The sequence below is a fragment of the Hippoglossus stenolepis genome, chromosome 16, assembly GCF_022539355.2.
Source record: "Hippoglossus stenolepis isolate QCI-W04-F060 chromosome 16, HSTE1.2, whole genome shotgun sequence".
Lineage (NCBI taxonomy): Eukaryota > Metazoa > Chordata > Actinopteri > Pleuronectiformes > Pleuronectidae > Hippoglossus > Hippoglossus stenolepis.
The window spans coordinates 14,419,311-14,441,773 of record NC_061498.1 but is presented as its reverse complement, the minus strand read 5'-3'; the positions used below and the strand labels follow the sequence as shown (position 1 = coordinate 14,441,773).

Below are 22,463 nucleotides of genomic sequence, written 5' to 3'. Positions count from 1 at the left end.
AGAGGTCTGTTCACAAACACACTGCTGTGCCAACATTAATCATGTAGACTCTCATAAAATCATTAGAGCTGATCATTCCCAGTCAGACTCTGCACAGCGGCTCAGAGCTGACGAAAAGAAGCCAGAATGCCAATTTTTCACAGAGATGCAATCCTGCGTACACACACACACACACCTGCAAAATATTAACATGGAGAAGGGAGACAGCTGAACTTAAAGGCAGGTTTTAGATAATGTGATGTACAGAGGTTGGACAGATTCCATATATTTTATAAATAAATGTATTTGTGCTGTACTTTTATCAGCTAATTTATGTATAATCCTACAATGCATCTAAGTCTTTGTAGGCGTGTTATTCAAAATGTCTGCGAGAACTTGCGTACTTTGGGTTTTTCATTTGATTCATGCGTCTCGTAGTGTGATCCTCTGTGCGTTCTGCCAATATGTGTATTTGTGTGTGTAATCTCCAAAACATGTTGTTTCCATTTTCTGTACTGATATCAGTTGATTTATACAAAGGGCCAAAATGATGCATAACATCTTACCAGCACCTTCTATCAATAATTTAATTTATCTGATTGGCAGTTTCATACATAATAATGTTTAGTGAATTCATTAAATGTGAGTTGTAACCTTCCAGCTTCCTTGGTCTGTTCTCATCCATAGTCAGACTGACAGCCAGGCAATTATTGGGACAAGTATTGGGAAAAATCCTGGTGGGCTGCAGCATTGGAGGGCTGGTAAAAACATCCATAAAGTGTTTTATAATCCTTGTAAATGTCTTCACGGTGCTTCTCCGTGTGCCTGTCGTGCACAGTGCACATATGCTGAAAGAGTTTGAAGAGGTCGCTCTTTGTTTTTTTTGTGTGTGCATGCAGTCTTTTGTGTACATCCATTACTCCTCATATAATTTGTGCTTGTGCGTATGTGCATCTAGGACAAAGGATGGCTATTAATTCCCAGCCACTTCAATTAGTCAGGAGTGGTGGGCTGTTAGATGCTCATGATACGGCGTGCTGTACAGGTGGAGGTCAACATCCTGATGGCCAACAACAACAGTCTTCTGTTTACACTCACCATCATTTACCCACTAGCTGCTCTCTATAACGCACGTTGTCCCCTGGAGTATTGCAGATCGGTGCTCAAGGCACCAGGTCTCATGGCTGGAGCTGACTGTAAAATCGATAGCCTGTTACTTTCTTGGCCGCTGATCCTTGTGCTCGGAAAGCCGCGGCGGTTACACAGACAGACTGGTTAGATGACTCAGAAATACACTTGAGATGGAGAGAGATTTGAGAAGCACAGAAGAGATATGTCCTTTTTGTAGGGTTATATTCCCTTCATGTTTCAATCCTCTCTCTTTCACACCTGTCTCGGTTTCTAGCTCTTTCTCTCTTCACCTGCTCTTTATTTTCCTTATCTGTGTTTTTCGTCCTCCAGTGTGTTGTTCTCTGAGGCCTTTAACTTTTCTTTCAAGGTCAGACCATCAAGTAGAGGACTAGTCATCCACTTCAGTTGAAAGCTGTCTTGCCAGCTGAAGAATGATGAATTCACAAGTGCAGAAAACATATATCACTCACTCACTCACTCACAGCGCACGCACGCACGCACGCACGCACGCACGCACGCACGCACGCACACACACACGCACGCACGCACGCACACTCACTGGCCGGTGATGTGTTGCCATTTCTTTTCAAGACCTCCTCCTTTAGCCCCGGCACCCGGAGAATGGGAGGCTAAGTGGCCAGGGTTTTGGTGCCGACTGCAGCATGGGAATATTTCTCATGTTGTCAGAGCTCCTGCTGGGTCTCACATATGTCTACAACTCTCAGCATCCTGAAGCTATCACTACAGCAGGCGGGCACATCTAACCCACGCTGTCACTTCAGTGAAATGATATGAACTGTCACTTGCAGATAAGCATTTTTTTTTTTTTTCAGAGGGGGGCTCCGCGAGCATATGAACCATGCATATAAACGTCATATGTGTAAAAGTAGACACATTATTCATGTGGTGAGTTCATGACACGACGCAATTGTGTATAAGTGTGTGTAAATATGCAAAGGAAAGATCTCATGAATATCTATGGACTAGAGTGGAGTGTGATATTTCCCCGTCTCCACTGCCTTGTGACCTCTGCTCCTGTATGACCTTTGCCGTGTCTGAAAGGCGCCTGCGGGCCCATGTGGACAGGTCTAATTATTGTTGCTGCCACAGTCCACCCACTCACCCTGCTCCACAACCGCATCTCACTATAATCCACGCACGAAAAATCCACTCTAAACACATTTACATATAAATGTAACCGTCTCACTTTGATGTATGATGTGTTTTATTCCTGTATATATTCAGCTACATTTACATTTTGTGAGAGCTAAAGCAGGAGAAGACCATCAACTTATTTTTTGGGGGTTTCCCAATTTTCCAAATGCAGTGAATAAAACCCTGAAACACATAAGAAAATGAAAGCAACCTACATGGAAAGTGTCTGCTTTGGTGTCAGTCCTTCAGAATGAGATACACGCCTTTGTTCCATACTTGAGGAGTACTTCACTGAAAGAGCAATGCACTCCTCCTCATTGTTAGATGAACAGTTAAAAAAAACTATAAAAACTAAAGCAACTGAGTGACAGTGGAGTGCATACTTCTCCCAGGGCCCAACAGTCCCTTTATGGAACCACAATTAAATTCACTAGATCCAGATTTTTATTTGGATCAGCCCCAAATTGCACACACTCATAAATATTAGTTTCCTGAACATGCCTATTGTTTTCATCAAGACCCATGAATTATTCTCTGAAAATGTAAAAAACATGTGTAAAAACGTGTAAAAAATATATATTTGATCCGGATTTGCCCCAGAATTCAATGAGTTCTTCCCTGACCCCACTCTACATCCTTCTACCAAGGTTCATGGTAATCCGTCCAATGGTTTTTGTGGGTAATCTTATGAAATCAAACAGACAGGGGTCAAAACATAAGCTCCTTGGTGGAGGTATTAAAAGCAGCAAAACAAGCAACATCTTTTTTTTAGAGAACCTTGCACCCCTAATACCCACAATGCAGCTCAACTTTTAACAATTTGGAGGTCTGAGCTGCAAGCATGTTATACTAGTCTTGGTAGCCTCGAGCCTCTAGCCTCAAGCAAAAATAAAGGAACGGGCTGCAACGATTTTCCAACTTGGAAATAGGTGGAGTTGCCCTTTAATATGTTGCAGTCACACAGAAAGAAATCCATCAGAGAGGAGTCACAGATTCTTATGTGCCAACAATAGCCTCAAAAGACCAGAGTGTGTGCTGCCATAAGACAGATTTTATTATGAGTAGAAGGTGTGATTCACACTCGAGCGCCAACATTTCATCACAAATCGACTCCTGAAAAGCACTGAACATCAGAGGTTGATGACATGCAAGCTTGTGAGCACTTCCGTGAATAGAATCTGTCTTTTAACTCACATCACCTCCTGGACTGATCTACTGGGAAAGATTTTTAAAAAAAAATTGAGAATAGTGGCTACGTCAAGCATAAAAAAAAAAAATGTATGCAAAGACAGTTTTGGAGCGATAACACATCCCATTGTTCCTGTTAGTTGGGAGAAATGGCAGACTGGCATCAAATAAAATGTGGTAAGATGAGAAACAATAAACATGAACTAATATATATTTCTGTTTGTGGTGGTACCAGTCTGTCATTTCATTTCCCCCACGAGTCTTTACAGCGATGACACAGACTAATAGGGGCTGAGGTAATTAAAAATAAAGTCAGTTTGACTGCAGATTTGTCATTTGAGGTGGGCTGTTTGTTGAGCTAATAGAGCGGTGGATTATTTGTCTCTGCTGTGTGAGTGTGTGTGAAAGTGTGCGTGAAGGCAGAAGTGGGTTGAGCAGGAGCTGGAGAGCCGCCACCTTCATCCCTCTGGCCCACGAGGGAGGAACGCGGAGACAGGAGGCTCGGGAGATCCATCCATCATAATGTCTCTTTGCCGCTCAAGCTTTGCTTTTGCATGCATGCACGTAGACACACACACACTCTGTCAGGCAAGGCAGAAGCCCACAGCTGCTTTTCACCCCAAAAACGTTTAGCACAGCGCACACTGGAGGAAAGGGCTTGATGGTTTGACAATGCTGCAGATGTGGAGTTGGTAAGAAGTGGACCGAAGCCCACAATCCACCGATGCTGCCTTTTCATTAGCCTCCTCATTTACAACCCCCCCCCACTGCACAACCACTTCAAACAGATGTGCTACTGCTCCTGTTGCTTGGGAACCCCCTCCAGCCTTTACACATTAAAACCGCAACCAAGGGCAAGTGGACATACAAACCTCAAGGTCAAGGACTGCACATTCAGTTAGGCTATCGTTTCAGCTGAGGTTTCCAAATGTCGGAATATGCTTTTCATTCTACTGATAGAAAGAAAAATCATAGTTCTTAAAAGTGTTCTTTTCTTTTTTGTGAGTCTATCATAGCCTTGCTTTCCAGGTGCGGCCAGCCCCCATTAAGTTGTCACAGAGTGTAACCCTAACCCCCCGTAATTAGCCCTGATCGAGCTTCCACCCTGTTTAGCGCAGATTAACCCTGCTTCCCATGCATTCCCACCCCCGCTCCTCAGATCCTGCAGATAAAAAAGGAGTGGAATAGGAAGAATGGCACCCACTCCCAGAGGGACAGGCCTATAATCAGCACTCCCACAGCCCCAAAACCTGTCCACTGCTCGAGGGGACGGCAGGGGGTTGCTGATCGATGGGAGACAAGAGACAAGGCTGAGCCCCCAAGCCATTTTCCACCTCAACTCTTCCAAACATTGCTGAGAGGAAACAGCGGCTGAGAGGAGGACAACACAGTAAGCGATGGCGACCATCCTTTAGGACCGGCTGTTATCCGGGGCTCAGAAGAAGCTGCAGCAGCCACAGATCTCCCTTGTGACCCACTTTCAAGACAGCATAATGGTCAAGGTGAAAACAGCACAAAGACAAAGGGCTCCACTTGACAGTAGAGCTGCTCTTTTATGAGCTGACTAAAAGGCAGAGGGGAATGAACCCTGACACGAGAGAGATGAGGACATCATTTCAGTCAAACACCTCCGACGCTGAAGGCTTTGGCGCCTCGTGTGCATCCACCCTCTCTGGTGGAGGGATTAAGAGGTGGAATTTGGAGGGCGGAAGTAAATATCTGGAGAAATGCTAATGTGGCATCCATTTTCATGTGACGCTGGCCCATGTACTGAAGCCATTTTAAAAGCGCCGAGATCTAACTGCACAACCTCACTCAGAGCGAGATCCGTCACCTCCAGTGGCCTGGTGTGCCCGTGTAACCGTTAACTTCGAAATCAGTAAACAAGACTGTAAGTGAATTTTATTTGGATCTTTGTAATAATCTCATTTCTTCAAATTGTTTTTTTTTTCTCCCATTTTGTCATGTCTGAAATGAAAGGAAGGACTCAAAGCTTTATGCATCCAGGAAATTGCTCATATTTGGCAAAGAAAAGAGAAGATTGAGCCGTTTCTATGAATCTGTGTTTTCCAGGTGAAGCACTGGAACTGAGCGGCGCAGGTCCATTAGTTATCTCTCAGCTCAGCCCACACACGAGACGAGTGCACCTTTATTCTCTGATATAATCACAAATGAGATGGAGTTCATTATGCAAATGCAGTCAAGAAATTCTCTATTCTGGATTTACTCCGTCTGTGTCACATTAGAAATAATGAAATACTGTCAAGTTTTTATACTTTTTCCAACCTTAAAAAGTTTTAGAAATCCACAAATTGATTTTAAATCTCAATTTAATAGTTCAAGGGAGATTGTAAATTCCAATCAATAAGAACAAATTTTCTACAGGCTCAGTGGGAATTCTGAAAATAAATGTTTATTGATTAATTTGCCACTCTGTTTTAAATAATATCCTTAAAATAATTTAGACTCTGTGCTTTACATGTATCAACATGTACATAACCTCACATACCCTGTCCACACAATCAGATCAATGTTGCTTTATAAATAGCCAATAATTCCAGTACAATCAATTCCAACGAAAAATGATTTTCTCATTATTTGCTATTTGAAGCTTTTTTAAATTTCAAGGATAAATTAACCATGGGGCTATTTTTTTTACAAAAAGAAAAGAAAACAAGCAAACCTCTCCTAATAAATATATTCAAAAATATTTTCCTATACAAGACTTTTTCTGCAACTTCCCCACAGAACACAGAGGCTGAAGTGTCCATTATATTCCTCCTCCACTGAGGACGCACGCGTTTGGTTTTCAGGGATGAACTCCACTGAACTTGATCGATGTATTGTTTATTTCTGTTGCCGCAGCAGTGACTGCAAACGACTTTTAAACCAGTAGATGATCGAGGCTGCTGATAAATTCCACGTGAATGTCAATCATAGAGCGACTCTTTACTTAGAAACCTCTGCATTTCTAATTTTCCTCACAGACACTTTCAGCGCGTCTGTTCCTCTCCCTAATGTGATGGAGGGGGTGATATTAACATTCTTTGAGATTATAGTGTCTATAATGGCATCGCTGCATCATTGCTGAAACATCCACATGGTCATGATGCGTAATATCCCCGCTGTCCTCGCCATAGGTTCGTGCCACGCTCAGCGCAGCCACGTTATCACCGGTAAAGAGTGTTTCTCTTGAGGTTTTCAACACTTACCGATCAGCATCGTGCGTCCAGGACCGAATCCGCGTGTCTCCAGCTCGGCGTATCACCGTGCGTAACAACGGTTAAAAAAGATGCACGCACTTTTATCCCCAGAGAGCGAAAGAGAGAGAGAGAGAGATAGAGGGAGGGGGGCATGCACGATGCACAGGTGCGATCCGGAGACGTCCTGTAGCAGAAAAGAGCCTCGAAACCTGCAGGAACCGACTCGATCCCCCCCTTCACACTACAGTCTCTGTGATGGTTCTTTGCAGAAGTGTATCCTCTTTTTCTCCCACGTCTTTGGTGACCAATCCCCGGGAAATCTCCGATCCTGTTGATGCGCGTTGTCCTCGGCTTGAAATCCTATTGCGCGTACTGCCGCTCCGCTTGGCCTGAAGGAAGCGAAGAATTGGGAGAGCTGGAGAGGAGCCGGCTGTAATTGCCTGCTCTCTCTCTCTTTCCCTCTCTCTCTCTCTCTCTCTCCCTCTCTCACTCCCTCTGTCTGTCTTTGTCATCCTTTCCTCTCCGCGGTCCGACCTATTTCTCTCTCCTCCTCCCATCACTGAACACATCTTAACTTGACAGGAACACACAGATGTGGAAATAAGCTGCTTGGCTCCATATTAGCCTCATCGTCAAACTTATTACAGGTCGGCACTATAAGTGATATGTTTCACTCACACCTGCTGTGAAGCCAAGAGAAGACGATGGGGAAAAGGCAGCAGAAGGCACTGAAAAGCTTTGGGTAGCAGATGCATGATAGGAGCACTGTAAACATTTAGGGAGAGAACAGAATATTTTCTCAGACACGTTTCCATTCGTGCACTCATAGGGATGATTTGTTTGCACTTGTCAACGCGGCCGCCTTGTGAGCTCAACAGTGTGTTAGTGGGAGCGACGGGAGAGTGACTGCAAGTGAGGGTTTCTCGCAGCCATCCCTCCCGCCAGTCTGCTCCTCCTTTGTGTCTCTTCTTGTCAAGGCATCATTTGGTGAAGTTGACACATATTCTGGGATTCGGAATTTGGCTCGAGAGCGCGGAGAGCCTGCTCATATTAAATAACTGTTTGTTCAAATGGTGTATGTGTGTGTGTGTGTGTGTGTGTGTGTGTGTGTGTGTGTGCAGTGTGTGTGACGGCGTAGATTGTGGGTTGAAGAGGCTCGGTGCAAAGCTAAGCAGTCCTGGATCTACGCCAAAGCACATCTCCCAGGGTGCTATCAGGAACTTAATTACAGCATTAAATTGCTCCCTCTCTGGCGCTCTCCGGCTCCCAGTTCACTTCCCCCTTTTTCCCACTTCCTCACCCCTTCTGTTTTCTCGCTCTCTTTCTCAGCCTCTGCTCCTTTTTCTATTTTCTTGCACTTGCTTGTTTGGCAGAGGTGCCTGCTGCTGTCTTCGTGTTTTCACTGTCAAAAATGTGTCTCGACCGTCCCTGAAATGAACTGCAAAACCAGAAACAGTACAAATTTGTTGTCTCTAGTTGTGCATTTAAATTGTCTCATTTCATACCTGGATAGCATCAATGCATCCATGATTAATACTGTTAATCCATCAGTTTGTTACGGTGCGGCTCCACAGTGTGATATTGGAAGTGTGGATTGTGGAGCGTAGCACCAGAGAGGTGGCAGAGATCAGATCGCTGATGGAGAGTTCCCCTTTAACATGAGATATTGCCTCTGACAGAGTGGTAAGTTGGGTAAGCTTCCCTTACCCGGCAATCCAGGTTTCGTTTCCTCTCCGCTTACCGAGGAAGCAGTGGACCCAGAAACTCTCCTCTGGGGCAGAGGGGAGGACACAGGGGCAGCTGGGCCGTCCTGCTGTCTCATGCCAACCATCGGCCTACTGGCTGGCACGAAAGAGCTGAGGCTAATTACAAACATGGGACTGGCTCCAAGCTGCGCATCAGTCAGCCTCGGCCAAGATGATTTGTTCTAGCCTATTTGTTCTATATGTTAAAAGTTGGTGACTTGGAAAACATGCAACAGGCTGTTAAAAACTGCTAGTTTTAGTGAATTATTTCTTATATTTAAGCAAGAAAAGCAAGTTATTGAAAAACAAGTGAAGCTAATTATGTTGTTGTCCTCCACATGAACCCGTAATCTTTCATTTAAAAAGGTCCAGTGTGTAAGATTAAGGGGAAAGGGATCTATTGGCAGAAATTGAATATAAAATAATCCTAGTGATGTTTTCACTAATGTGGAATCATCTAAATTGTACAAATTGTTGTTTTCGGAAGCAGGTCCTCTGTACGGAGGGACTTTTAAGGGTGCTCTGCCCTTATGAGAATGTGACATGCATACAGTGCAGGGTTGGCATGAAGAGATAAGGCAAGCAAAGCAGAAAGCCGAATTTGTATCATTCCAGCTATTTAAAGCTCTGGAACCAGTTTTGTTGGAAGGCACTTTTTTGAGGCACCAAACTGTTCGTATGCTTTACTTTGACAGCTTTAACAGTTTTGGTCCTTATCCCCTAAATCAAAAAAGTAATCTTGAGCCCTCTGTGCTTCAGCCTGGTGGCTGGTATGCGGCTCTCTTTCTGTCTCTTCATTTGTCTCTCTGGTCTGCCCTCTCACTCTCTTATCCTGCAGAGAATCTCTATGTTCTTCTCTTTCTTCTTGACATTTGAAAATAAACAAAAAGCATTTGTTGTTTACAAGTATTTATTTGAAGATGTGATTGTAAGAATGAAGTCCACTGACATAATCTATGTTCTGCCACAATAACAATTTTCACTTCACTATCTGTCCACTTTCTCACCTGCTCACTCTGTTTCCTCTCCATCTCCATCCTCCTCTTAACACATAAATATAATGTGCGGAGCTACAATAATGTGGTCGTAAACGAAGCAAACAAACAGAGCATTTAGAATGTTAATATATGAAAGAAGAGGTTGGGAAGGATCCACCTTTGCTGACGGTACATCATTACACTGCTTAGTATTGTAAAATCATAGTGATGTCCACTGCAGAAGAATCTAGGGAAAACAGCAGTTAACATGACTTTATAACTATGTGGTGGCCGTCACTACCTGGTCCATGCTCTCTTTGTCTCTCTTCACCCTGCTCTCTCCCTCTTTGCACTGACAATAACACATAAACATATTATATGGAATTAAAAAAAAAAATGTACCGGTAGTCTGGTCATAAATAAAGAAAACACAGTATTTATGATGTAACTAAATGTAAGAAGAGGTTGCGGAGAAGCAAAATTTGATAAAAGTATAAAAGTGTTTCGTAACATAAAATCATTGATAAGTCCACTTTAATTTCTGTGGGCAAAAACAATGGCTGACATGGATTTATAACTGTGGTCTTGACTACCTGTCCACTTTCTCACCTGGGTCTTGCTCTCTTTCTCTCTGTCCATCCTTCTCCCTCTCTTTCTCTCTCTCTCTCTATAATCCTCTCTCCCTCATTTTGCTGACGCCCCCTGTTCCCAACTCTTGTTCCATGCTCCAGTATCGCCTTAAAAAAGGTTAAGCAGTATAGATAATGGATGGATGGGTTAACAGGAATTTATATCAATAAGAAGAAATAAATGTAAAGGGAAAAGATCAACAGGGGGGGCACTGACGAGGGAGCAGAGCTTATTTTATGTACTGTTTGTTGGGACGGGTCAAATAATGACGTGATTGTTTCTCTTCATTAGTGCATGGACGCTGGATCTGCAGTTGACACTGGTGGACTTTGTTGATACAAATGGTATTTACCCGGTTGCCGAGAGCCGAGTCTCTGTGGTGATGACTGACGGAGCCTGAAGAGAGGAGAAGGTCAAGCTGTCACGCTCAAGTTTAACAAAATAGTGTTGTCTTCAACTCCAGCGCTGGTAGCATGAGTTGGAATGTGCCAAACAGGAGGCAGCGCTTGTCTGTGTACAAATGGTTTCAGAGTCTTTTATTTTTTAAATTAAATATAAATGACTATACAGGGAAATCTAGTCATATAGTAGTTGGATTGGAGCATTCAATGTGCACTGTGGTCTGTTGACTTTGTGTGATTTTGAGGATGCGATGGTAAGGTTGAAGCCGCAGAGGAGGTGAGCGGCTCGTTATTATCGTGTGGCGTGTGTGAGCGTTGAAGCATGCCGGCACTGTCACCGCGGTGGGATGGGTTGGTTCAGGGTGGATCAGCTGTGGGGTGGTGATGGGTGGGAGCGTGAAATATGGAGATAGCTGCTGTCACCTGAGGAGATGATAGTGGCGTGCGGTGCTGAGCGAGCCTAATACCATGTGACATCTTTTCAGCCCCTGGGCATCTCTATTCCCCCACATATCCCCAAGTTAGCATTTGGACAGAAGTCCACAGAAAGCTTCTCTCTGGTGATGTAAAGATCATTTCTCCGTCTGTCAGGAGCAGCCTAATCAATACCTGTCAACGTGTGACAGCCTTGTACTGTCCACCTGTTTGTTTTCTAATCTGTAGCGTGCATGCGAGAGTGTAACCAGAGTGACAGAGCTATTTTGGTGGGTGTCTGAATGTGCCAGGTTTATGGACTCTTACTTTTGTTTTGGATTACTTCCTGGATCCCCTGTCTGTAGCTGTTCCCGAATCGGGAGCCGGATCCTTCAGAGGACTCGGTCTACTTGGTGCCTTCTTTGACCGTGTAGACCTCGAAGGCTGAACCGAAATAAGTCGGTCTGGTCTATGGAGGATTTCCAGCTCGTCCCGCCCTTACTGTTGCATTGCTACCTTGAGTCCCTGCATATACTGCAGCTCAGCCACCTGCGGAGCTAGCATGTTAGCTTTGACACAGCACACAATAAATCCTGGGATAAGATGGACCATGAAAGCACCCCCTCCGAAGAAAATACGGAGAAACTGCAGTGTTCAGTGCATGCCTGAAAGCGGGCTCCCTGCTAACAAACTGACAAATCTCATTATCCTGAGCTCAGATCCAAGAAGATTATTATTTTTCCCCACCGAAAACACAAAAAATGGCTATCATGGGATCTGGCTGGACGGCCACCCTGAAAACATCGGAAAGTGTCTTAGAAAATAAACTCCAGTCGGTGGACAGTTTAGGACATTGTCAGAATGAATGTGCCAGAGAAGGAGGAGAGCGTCGGTCCCAATGAGGGTTGGAGAGTTGAGTGGTTTACTAACCAAGAGAGATGCTATAACCACTAATCCGGTGTAACGGACATTGATGCATAGCCGCAGATGACTTTATTCAGCTGGAAACATCGATGTAGGACGACATCTTTTGTAAAAAAAAACAAAGTTCATAATGTACTGTTTGTGCATGGTATTCAACAATAAGAAAATATTCAGTGTGTCCACAGCCAGGTTTTATAATCCTCTGTTTAATAGTGTGAGGAACTTGTGACAAATGCAAATGTGTTTGGAAATTGTGTTTTCTGATCCCAACCACATGCCAGGGCATAATGAGTGACAGGCTAATTTATGAACAAGCAACGAGAGAAGCTATCCTTGCCTGCCCTCTTCTCTCTCTCTCTCTCTCTCTCTCTCTCTCTCTCTCTCTCTCTCTCTCTCTCTCTCTCTCTCTCTCTCTCTCTCTCTCTCTCTCTCTCTCTCTCTCTCTCTCTCTCTCCCTCTCTCTCTCTCTGCTGTTTGCGAGCTGCCGACCTCCTCAATTAGAGCTCGCTCTGACAAACTACTGCTGAGACTCGACTAGGTAATGACTGGCAGCAGAGGAGGCAAACAGCCGTATCCCTCTCCCCAACTCTCTCTTTCTCTCTATCTCTAAACTAAACAATTTTCCTTTGTCTCCCTCCCGGTCGCCCCTCTCTTTCTCTCTCTCTCCTTCTCTCTCTCTCTTTCTAAACTAACAGCTTTCCCTCCCCCGTCTTTTCTCGAAACCATCATCTTTCTCTAAAGTAAACTCTGGACTCTCTCCTTCACTCCTCTGTCTCACACTCTCCTCTCTTTCAAAGCCTGACACTGAGCTCTCACCCTCTAAATTGGCATCTCTCTACCCCCACTCTCAATCCCTCTATCACTTTGCCCCACTTTATTGGCATATTTCTCTCTCTTTTCTTCACTCTCTCTCACTGGACCTAATCCATGTCTCGCCCCGCAACTCTCTCACCTTCTTCCTCTGACAAACAAACAAATGAATTGAAGAGTGTAGGGAGGGAACACCTTCGGAGCGTGACGACCCGGCCGGCTACCGGAGAGACTGACGGAGAGACTAACTAACAAAGTGACAGAAAGACTGACAGGAGATTGGAGGAGCACTGAGAGGGTCGACTGTGAGGCGCTGAAGTAATTTGAAGATTGGCAGACAGGACAGATAGATGCTGATGGGTGACAGTGGAAGATTCGCAGTCCCACCGAACTACCTGAAGCCTGCAGCTCTCACCACCATGTATATTAAATTCTAAGTGATTGTTTCTCGGTCAACTTACCCATGAGACTCTCAGGCGGATAGAACGCTTAGTGTTTAGCGCTTACTGGTATGAATGAAAAGATGGAACTACCATTGTTTCAAAAGTGAGCAACTTTCTAATCATTTAACCGAGGCTGCTTAAGTTTAGTTTAATGACATTGTGAAGCAGTGTGGGAGCTGTGGTCTTCACCACCATCTCTTGTCCCATTATCTTATTGGGCTTTGTTGCACTGGGAGAGCATCGGAAAAGCAGATATGACCCAATTGAAAGGCGAACGACAATGAAACCTCTCATTACCTTGAATAAAATTGGGGATTTCTCTTAATGTAAGCACACAAGTCAACAAATATAATATAGGCGTAGTAGTTTTTAGACATTTTAATAAAGATATTGTTGCATATTATATCTTAAATGTCACAACAGTTTGGGAAATAAAAAAAAAAGCCTAATTCTAAATCTCCCAGACAACAGTAACTTCATATGTCAAGATGAGAGTGGTAATAAAAAAAAACTATCTAATGTCTAATTCGATCTATTCAATTATGAACTTTTTAAGCAACTTTTGACAAACACAACTTCGCCAAAACCCTGTTTAGATAATTGTGGATTAAATGTCGTAGTTATAACCCAACAAATGAAATTAGTCCATGAGCGAGTCGAAGGTCTGCAAATGCAAATCGGAAAAGTTTTTAGACAGCAGAGATTAGGATTAGACAGTTCTGATAAAAAAAAAACACAGTTTCCTTTGGTTGATTCCTCCTTTCCTATGTACATAAGTATGTTCATGAGTGAATATATATATGAATTAGATGATTTTCTTTATGGAATAAAATAATATAAGGAAACATTAAACAAAATTATCAATTTGGCTGGTGTCAACATAACCTGTTGTGTTCTTTTCTCCTGCACTATATTGTATCACTTAACTTTCTTTCTGTAGAAAAGCTGCAGAGCATCGGACCAAAAGCTCATTTATTATCAACTCATCACTGCAACATTTTCAAACTCAGGTTTACATATTCCTCCTTTGTCTTGTATGACTCTCATAATCTATCATGTGTGCAGTTGTAAATGTTGCGGCAATAAATTGTTAATAAATGTGTTTTTGGCCGATGCTCTGCAGCTACTTTACACGGGGTTAATCCATCACACTGATGAATTAAAGATCTGGATAAAACGACAAAGCAAGATTTGCTGAGGAGGATCACAGAGGATAAAGGATTTATCACAACCTGGCAAACCAAAGGTTGTTCTTAAAATTGTCTTGTAATTGATCGATAAGCCACTGATCTATGATCTGTGAAGCATTTGTTAATCCATTAGTTACAACTTAATTAAACTGCTTGGAATGTGTGCTGCCTTGAAAACTGTCCTTTTACAGTACTTAACTTTACACTACACTACACTTGGCCAGGCCTGTCAGTTTTGGTCATAAGTATGATTTTACTCCTACACATGCAAAAATATAATTATATTGTTTTCTTTTTATTAGCAGACTTCCTCTGCTTCCTCCGATTTGGTCAATAGGCACAGCTATCTTAATCATTTAGTTTGTGAATGTAGCGTGGATCCACATTATTTTGGCAGATTGAGTGTAAATGTCATGAAATGTCACAATTTCTGTGATTCACTTGAGTAGATGAAACTCGATCACAGTATAAAATCATTAGATCGCTCACCCCTGGTGTCACGAGTTAACTGCAGAACAGGGAGATGCCGACATCTTAGCATGACACCACAGAAGAAAAGAGAGGCTGTGTGTGTGTGTGTGTGTGTGTGTGTGTGTGTGTGTGTGTGTGTGTGTGTGTGTGTGTGTGTGTGTGTGTGTGTGTGTGTGTGTGTGTGTGTGCGCGCGCATCTGTGTGTATTGGGATTGCAAGCTGTGCCACCTGCACAGTCCATCTCATCACGGGAATACGGGGAAACAGGACGCCCCATTTAGCATCACTGTCACATACAGTTTCACAGACAGATAAACACAGAGACAGAGTGATTCTGCGTGTGTGTGTGTATGTGTGTGTGTGTGAGAGAGCGAGAGAGGCAGAGTTGTAAGAAAAGATGGGATGATGGGTTCCCTAACATAAATAAATCATCAATGTGTTTTGCTGCCTTGGCTGGGTTCACAAGTGGAAGAGGGAGGAGGAGGAGGAAGAGGTGAGGGAGAGTGAAAGAGATGAGGTGGAGAAGGAAACTGCTGGCTGAGGGGGGAACGAGCGGCAGGTGGGAATCTGCTTTGTGCTTCAAGTGGAATAGAAAACACAAGGGCGTCTGCAGTCAAACTGACATAATTGGTGCCAAGAATAACCAAACACTTTGGCTGAATGGAAGATCCGTGGTAAGGATCATAAATGCAATAATATAAAAACATTTCCACACGAATTTGGATTTAGTTTCAACCATCGCCTGTGTGATTGTACCTCTGAAATACTTTCAAGAAAAACAACTAAAAGTTTTGACGTCTTGACAAACTCATCTGCTGCTTCTTTTCTCTGACAGTTATGATGATGCACAGCTGTGATATATTGAGTTTTTTTCTTTTTCTACAGAGTCAAATGTGTCTTGATGAAAAAACATGTCTGGGCTTCTGGTGAAATTTGCTGTGGAAATTCATGTTCCCCAGAGGATGAATCATAATGTTTTGGATGAGCCCTGACATTGTGTCTGTTATTTATTCATTTTTTATCAAGAAAACCATCAGCTTTCTTTACATTTTCAACTTAAATCTAACAACCAACTTTCATTTTAACTCATTAATATATCCACGGTTGAAAAGGGCAGATTAAGGGTTTTGACTTAATGGCCCAAGGAAGTACAGTGATGAGGTTGGTGGGATTTGGACATGATACGTTCAATTGACAAACTTTGAATAAACAGGCGACAAGCGCTCTGTAGCAGCAGCAGCAGCAGCAGCAGCAGTTGGGACTCATCAATGTGAGTGACGCTGTCGATCACGACAACAGCAACGACAAACTGATGGTCCAGTTCAGGGTTTTTGCGTCGAGTCGATACTTTGAAGGTGAACAGCTGCTCGTGCTGCAGCGGCGGTGCAGCTTCAGGGTTCAGTGGACTGAGTGTAGCAGTCGGCCCCAGCTCAATTAGAGCAGGTCACTTTTATAGTTTCGGGAAGAAAACTGCAACCAGTATTACCACAGACAGGCAAACAGACAGGTTTAACATGGGCACTGCACTCGATCTCCAAATCCAAAACACACTGCATGTTTTTTAATGCTGACGGTTTATACTAAAGCTGAGCTTATGGTTAACACAGAAGGGTAAAAGGATTCCTGCTGTAGATACAGTTTGCATCATTTACCCCCCCCACTGCACATTCTAATTTTACTTTTCTTCTTTCATTACTGAACCAGACGATTCTCTGCAGTCAGTCTTTTCATTCTGGAGTCGTGGTGAGATGCTGGTTTGCAGTGGAAATACCTGATCCTTTTTTTCAACTGAGCTCATGTTGCCTTTACTCCTACCGATCTCTACAAGTCTGAAAAATGCAGGAGAGAACGCAAGCAGAACATTCTGACTAACAGATAATCCCGTCATAGCTGCAGCTGCAGTTCAGTTTCATTTTTGCGGGAGAGCATATCATCTAAGTTACAGCAGCTGTGGGTGCTGCACGGTGTCCCTTTAACACACAACTATAAATTAAGTATGTATTATTATTTTATCATTATTTTCATTTCATGTCTGACTCAGTGTGCCAGATTGCAACCTTCACTCTCTCCCTACCTAGGCCAGTGAGAGTGACTGACACTGTACAATGAATGACTAATGCTGGTTTTTACTCCAAATGGAAATTCAAGGGAAAGATTATACATTTATGACATATTTTTAGAGCAACCGAGGCTGTCACCCTCCCACATAAGAAATAATTTCATGGGAAATGTTCACTTTGTATTGCATTCATGTTATCTCTTCAAAAATATTTATGAGTATTTCCTAAAAGCAGAAATGGGAGATAGGGTTAACTCTGTATTGGCAGCATCATGTGGAGCTCCTACATTTGTCATTTTAAAAAAAAACAAGACAAAGTTGTAACATTGACTGTTGACTGACAGTGAAATAACAATCCAATGGTTCAGAGCTATACCAATAGACTGTATATGTTCTCAAACTCTAGTTTTAAGTCGTCTTCAATACACCACGATGTTCGATTTGTAAATTATGGTCCCATTTAGAGTCAAATAGACGATAAAGCAACACAAATACTAAATGAGGCCAAAAATCATTATTCAGTATATTATCAGTTGAGCCGCTCCGGGCTGTATATTACCACATATAAGACTCCTGCTTTCTTGTTTTTTCAGGGTTGCTCAAGTCCACAATGATGAGAATGCCCTGGCCTATGATGTATACACATCTAAATATTTGCTGTCAAACTTTCTAACCTTTACTGCCTACAGCTACAAAACAAAAAACATTTTATGCACATTTTTTTATACTTTAACTAGATATAGTAATCCATATAATTGAGAAAAAAACAACACATGGTAAATAATTTCCAATAGTACATTTTGGTTGTGTACATGCATTGTAAATGAAGAGTTACAAACGACTACATTTGAGCTCAGCACTCAGAATATATATTTTTTTTCATCTGGGTGTTACTCACCTTGAAAGAGTGTGTGTGACTATAATACAATGAGGCAGTCAGAGGATGCGAGCGTGCCTGTTGACTCACATAAAGGAGAGTCATTGCAGTGGCAGAATGCTGCTTTGTACACTGAAGATAAGGCTTTTCAGAGTTGAAAGCAAGGGGCTCCACATAATAAATGGGGCTAGTGGCTACACTCACGCTGAGCGGGGTCAAGTTAGAATTTATCTCTAGAAGGAGCCGTGTGAGGTAAACACATCTGTAACAGCTAAGCCACGTGTAGATGTATTTGCTTAAGACTTTCATTTGTTTACGGATGGGATGAGCATTACGTTGCCGTGGTTTCCATGTGCACTATGTTGAGCGGGGCTTTGTGTTTCTGAGGAGCATCGGTGCAAAGAAACCACTCTGCGAACCATCACAGAAGAGCCATTATGAAGGCACTGTGGTTACTGTGCGTCACGCATCAAAATGACACAAAAAAGCAAAGGAGCTCTCTGGCCTTTTCAACCAGATTTACACGACTTGACAGTGTGGAAGTAGACCATCATACAGAGGGCGGAAAGAGAGGCAGGCAGTGGAGAAACAGCAATGACTCGAGATGCGGTTCAATCTAAAAAGGATGAGAGGGAATATTGAAGGTGAGAGGGGAAAGAAATCCACTGAGAGGTATGCACAGAGCCAAGGAGGGCCCAATGGAAACACCAGGCTTTTCGTTCTGCTCTGGAAATATGACAGTGGGCTGACGCACCTGATGGTCGGCCTGGAAAATCTGTAAATGGGCCCATAAATGTGAAAAGGCTATAGGGTTTGGGGCTTGGAAAAACCTTGTGTATATGCGTGCTGTATCTCAGTGTCCTCTCCCTTTACACCGAAGCCAAGTAACAGCCGCACCCGGCCCATAACCTGTCTGTTTGTCTGTGAAGGCCGACTGGAAGGAATTTCTCTATATGACAAAGAGACAGAAAACAGTTACCCACTTAATAAATCAACTTTTCTTCTACATCTGATAGGCAGGCGCCTCAGATGGAAAGAAAAGAGGACTTCGGTTGGACATGTTTTATTTCTTGTGTCTGAATTCTTGATTAAATGCCAAAATGTATTTTGTGAGGTCACAGTGACCTTTGACTTTTCTACTCCTCGAGTCCAAGTGAATATTTGTGCCAAATAAGTTTTTTTGAGAAATTATGTTCAGAACAATGAGACGGACATATGGATGGATGGATTGATGAAAGGAACATTATGCTGTTGCTGATGCAGAGACGATATAAAAAATGTATATTTATTAATTAAAGAACATGTGGTTCATTTGGTTTCTAGATGAATGAGGCGCTCTGCATCTCTTTGCTCTGAAGACTGTTTCATAACCGGTTGTGTGTGTATTTGTGTGTGTATTTGTCTCCATGTTTGTGACTGTGTTTGGCTACAGCAGCTGAGGTATGTTGAGCGAAAGACAATGGCACGATCCTAAAGGTCCAGAGCCGGGCATGCTGAGATTCATTTCACTGCCATTTAACAGGGTAAAATATCCCAGCAGTCGCGGCCTGCACCCACTGTCACCCTGTGTGCGAGTCTGTCTGTGTTTCTATTTGTAAACGTGTGTGTGTGTGTTTTTGCCCGTCTGTGCATGTGCGTGCGTGCCAAAGAGTTGTGTTCTGTCTGCACAACAGGGCTATGCTTTCTGACTCCGCTATTATGAGGACACGTACCCTCGCTGACTTCCTGTCCCCCCCCCCGCAACCCCCCCCTGCACGTCCGCTCACATTGGTGCTGTGGGCGGTTTCGCGTTCCATCATTTCCTGCGGCTGACTGTCGGGGCGGATCAGGGTGCCGCGCGAGTCTAATGTTGACGAGCTGAGACAGCCCTGGTCTGACTGGGAGGGGTCTACTGGACCGAGCACAATCTGCCACCCCACACCCCCCTCCACCGACAAACACACATACGCACAAATAAACAAACACGTACTGTAGAGAACAAACCACACAACACCGCTGTGCAAATCCAGAGTGTATGCATGCATAACTGTGTCACTACAGTACAAGTCATACCAGGAGGCATAAGGGTGCTTTATTAAACTGGCTGTGTGGCTTTGTGGAAGTAATTATGATTTACTTCGATAAAAATATACTTATATGCTATGGGTCAAAAATATGACTGATGTTCACCATGGACAGCAGAAGACCCATTCTTAGTCTAAAGTGCCAAAACCTGGTACCAATCAGCCATCGGTTCCTAGATGACCAGTACCAACCGGACTGAATCACAATGCAGATTTTTAGCTAGTAGCTACCTCAAACTCGAGTTGACATGACAACAAAATGGCAGTCGAAAGTGATGCTGTATTTCACGTGTAAGGATTCCGACATTGGGACGTGCAGCAATTGTTCTGACAACAATTCAGTGTAAAGGGAGGAACACAACAAACATCATAAAGTACTTGGCAGCGCACGTGCATTTGAAAGCAGAGGGATGCTCCCTGTTTGACTGTGTGACCTCGTGCCGAGCACATCAGCTGGTAGTGTGGGCGTCCCTGGCCCGGGCGCTGTGGAGACCAGTTGACTAGTTTGAGCTGGAGTACTCTATTGCTCTATAGCACTGAAACTGTGATTCATTGTTAAATTATTGTAGCTCGGTTAGGTTTTATTGATTATTTGATTTTGTTATGTACATTTATTTTGAGTTCTGCGCTTATTTATGCCTCCATTTAAGTATACTTTGAACTGTTAAGGGTTATAATGTCAAATTTCGATACAAAAAACGAATAGAGCACCAAACACAGGGAGAGTGCTGTGAGGGAGAATGAGCTGTGTTACAGGAATCCAGCCTCTGCTGCTACATATTGCAATGAGGACTGGAGGAGGCGACGGCCTGTTATCTGGACTGTGTCACATCTACACCTGCACACCATCTGTGTATGTGTGTGTGACTGCGAGCATGTGTGTGTCGTGCATGCTGACGTGGACCACGTATGTGTGTGTGTCTGCACTTGCATGTGTGCACTCATCATGAAGACTAAGACCCAGGGCAGACACACAGCCGGGGAGTGTGTGCACGCTCACTGACAGATGTGGTTATACATGATAAAATGGCTGTTAAAAGGAGACGAGCAAGTGTCGGGATAAAGAGTCGGGGGCCGACGAGAAGAGATGGAATGAAAAACTGTTTGACAGAAACAGGCTAACGGTGCGGAGAGGGGGAGGGCGCGGGAGACACTTGACAGACAGAGTTCAAATAATAGAGAGAAGCAGTGACAGGGAGTCAATGGGATGGTGAGACAATAGAAGGACAGAAAGGTTCTGTCGGGGGGAGAGAGGTGGAGGGAGAGGAGCGAGGGGAAACAGTGGCTTTTTGTTCAAAGTTACAAAATAGAGCATCTAAAGCTCTGTGTGCTCCTAGAACAATCTCCTCACCACACTGGAACGAAGGAATCAGGGTGAGTGAGAGCTCACTTTAGTCACCATCACCATTTCACACCCTCTAAATCCATATTATTGATTATTGATTAACTGGCTGGAAGAGAGGACAGAAGATAATGATGTTGGAGGGTCTATATTGATTATTTTTCACTCCTTCTGTCACCTCAGAGCCTTTCCTTAGTTCTACCTCGCAGGCTGAGAAGTAAAACCTTCTGCTGGGAACGCTCCCCCTTATCTATTCCCTGTGTTCCCTCCATTCATCCATCCTCTTTTCACTCTATTAATCCTGTTTTTTCTACTGTTTATTCTTTATTTTGTTAAAGGTAATACTCCCGCATTTATAGTCGAAAATCGTTGTCGTGCCCATTTCTCTATGATAAATAAATTCTGAATATTTCATGAAAATTATCTTATCAAACATGCATGGTTAATCCCTCTTTACTTGAGTTTCAAATGATCCCACTTATCAAGGCCCCCTGGTGGCCCTTCAGGGCACCGAACAAGGGCCACACACCCTCCAGTTCTGGATGTCCATGGATCCCAGTGCATCTCCTCTCATTTCCTCTTGTCTTCATATTGAAGTTCTTTGGGTACAGAGATCTACATATTTTCAGAGACAGAAAAAAGTCATCTGCTCCAACTGTGTTTTCCAAAAGGGCAACTTACAATTTCCCCGAGTCACCCAGAGCCCGAGACCCTGAGAGCTGTCACTGAGCCGCTGAGAGACCAAAGTCTAATCTAAGATGAGCATACTTAATAAAATGAATAGGACTGTTTAGGGTTGCAGGGGAGTGGACCCTCTCCCCCGGGATCTTTGTGCATCTCTCTCTCCCATCATGTCCCGACATCTCTGTCAGCTACGGTAAAGCCTCAAAATCCTCCCAAACTACTGAGAAATACAGGGGAAATAAAACAGTCAGGCAAAAGATTGTGGTTACATAAGACCAATATCCAACAGCAGCCACACACCCCTGCTTTCTGCCTCTTTACATAAGACACACCCAGACATTCAACTTGAAACGGTTTCATTTACACCATGTTTTTAGCCTAAATGTCTGCTACTGGAAGTAGTGATGCTACAACGCACACGAACGCGACTCCAGAGATTTAGGCCAAAAACATGGTGTAAATTACCTTGTTACGAATTTGAATGCTGGGGCTTATGGACACTTGAATGACACCACAGGAGCAGCATGGAGGCAATTTATGTATTTTTTTACGTTTGAAGTCACCACTTACTTACGTTTGTATTGGATTTGTCTGCAAAGCTGTTTACTCCTCAAAGTCCAAACGTGCTTTGTGGACTCAAACACTTAGTGGTGAGTAGATAATGAGTGAATTTTCATTTTTCATTGAAGTATCCCTTTAAAAATACACATGCCAAGTGTGAAGCTGATAAGCGGAATAGTTGTCGAGATATGTGAGGTACATACAGACAGATAGACT

The 22,463-nt window shown here is 43.4% G+C and overlaps 1 protein-coding gene across 3 annotated transcripts in view; it reads right to left on the bottom strand.

The window, feature by feature from the left end:
* znf385c (zinc finger protein 385C) overlaps positions 1-22,463 on the bottom strand; it is a 133,119-nt gene that overhangs the window by 49,477 nt on the left and 61,179 nt on the right. Inside the window, exon 1 of one of the 3 annotated variants that reach the window (XM_035181892.2) lies at positions 6,666-7,176. The exons of the other annotated variants lie outside the window; for them this stretch is intronic. Coding sequence (XP_035037783.2) covers positions 6,666-6,675 — 10 coding nt within the window. The 5' untranslated portion in view covers positions 6,676-7,176. Of the gene's footprint in view, positions 1-6,665; positions 7,177-22,463 lie in introns of those variants that run through there. 3 annotated transcript variants of the gene reach the window in all.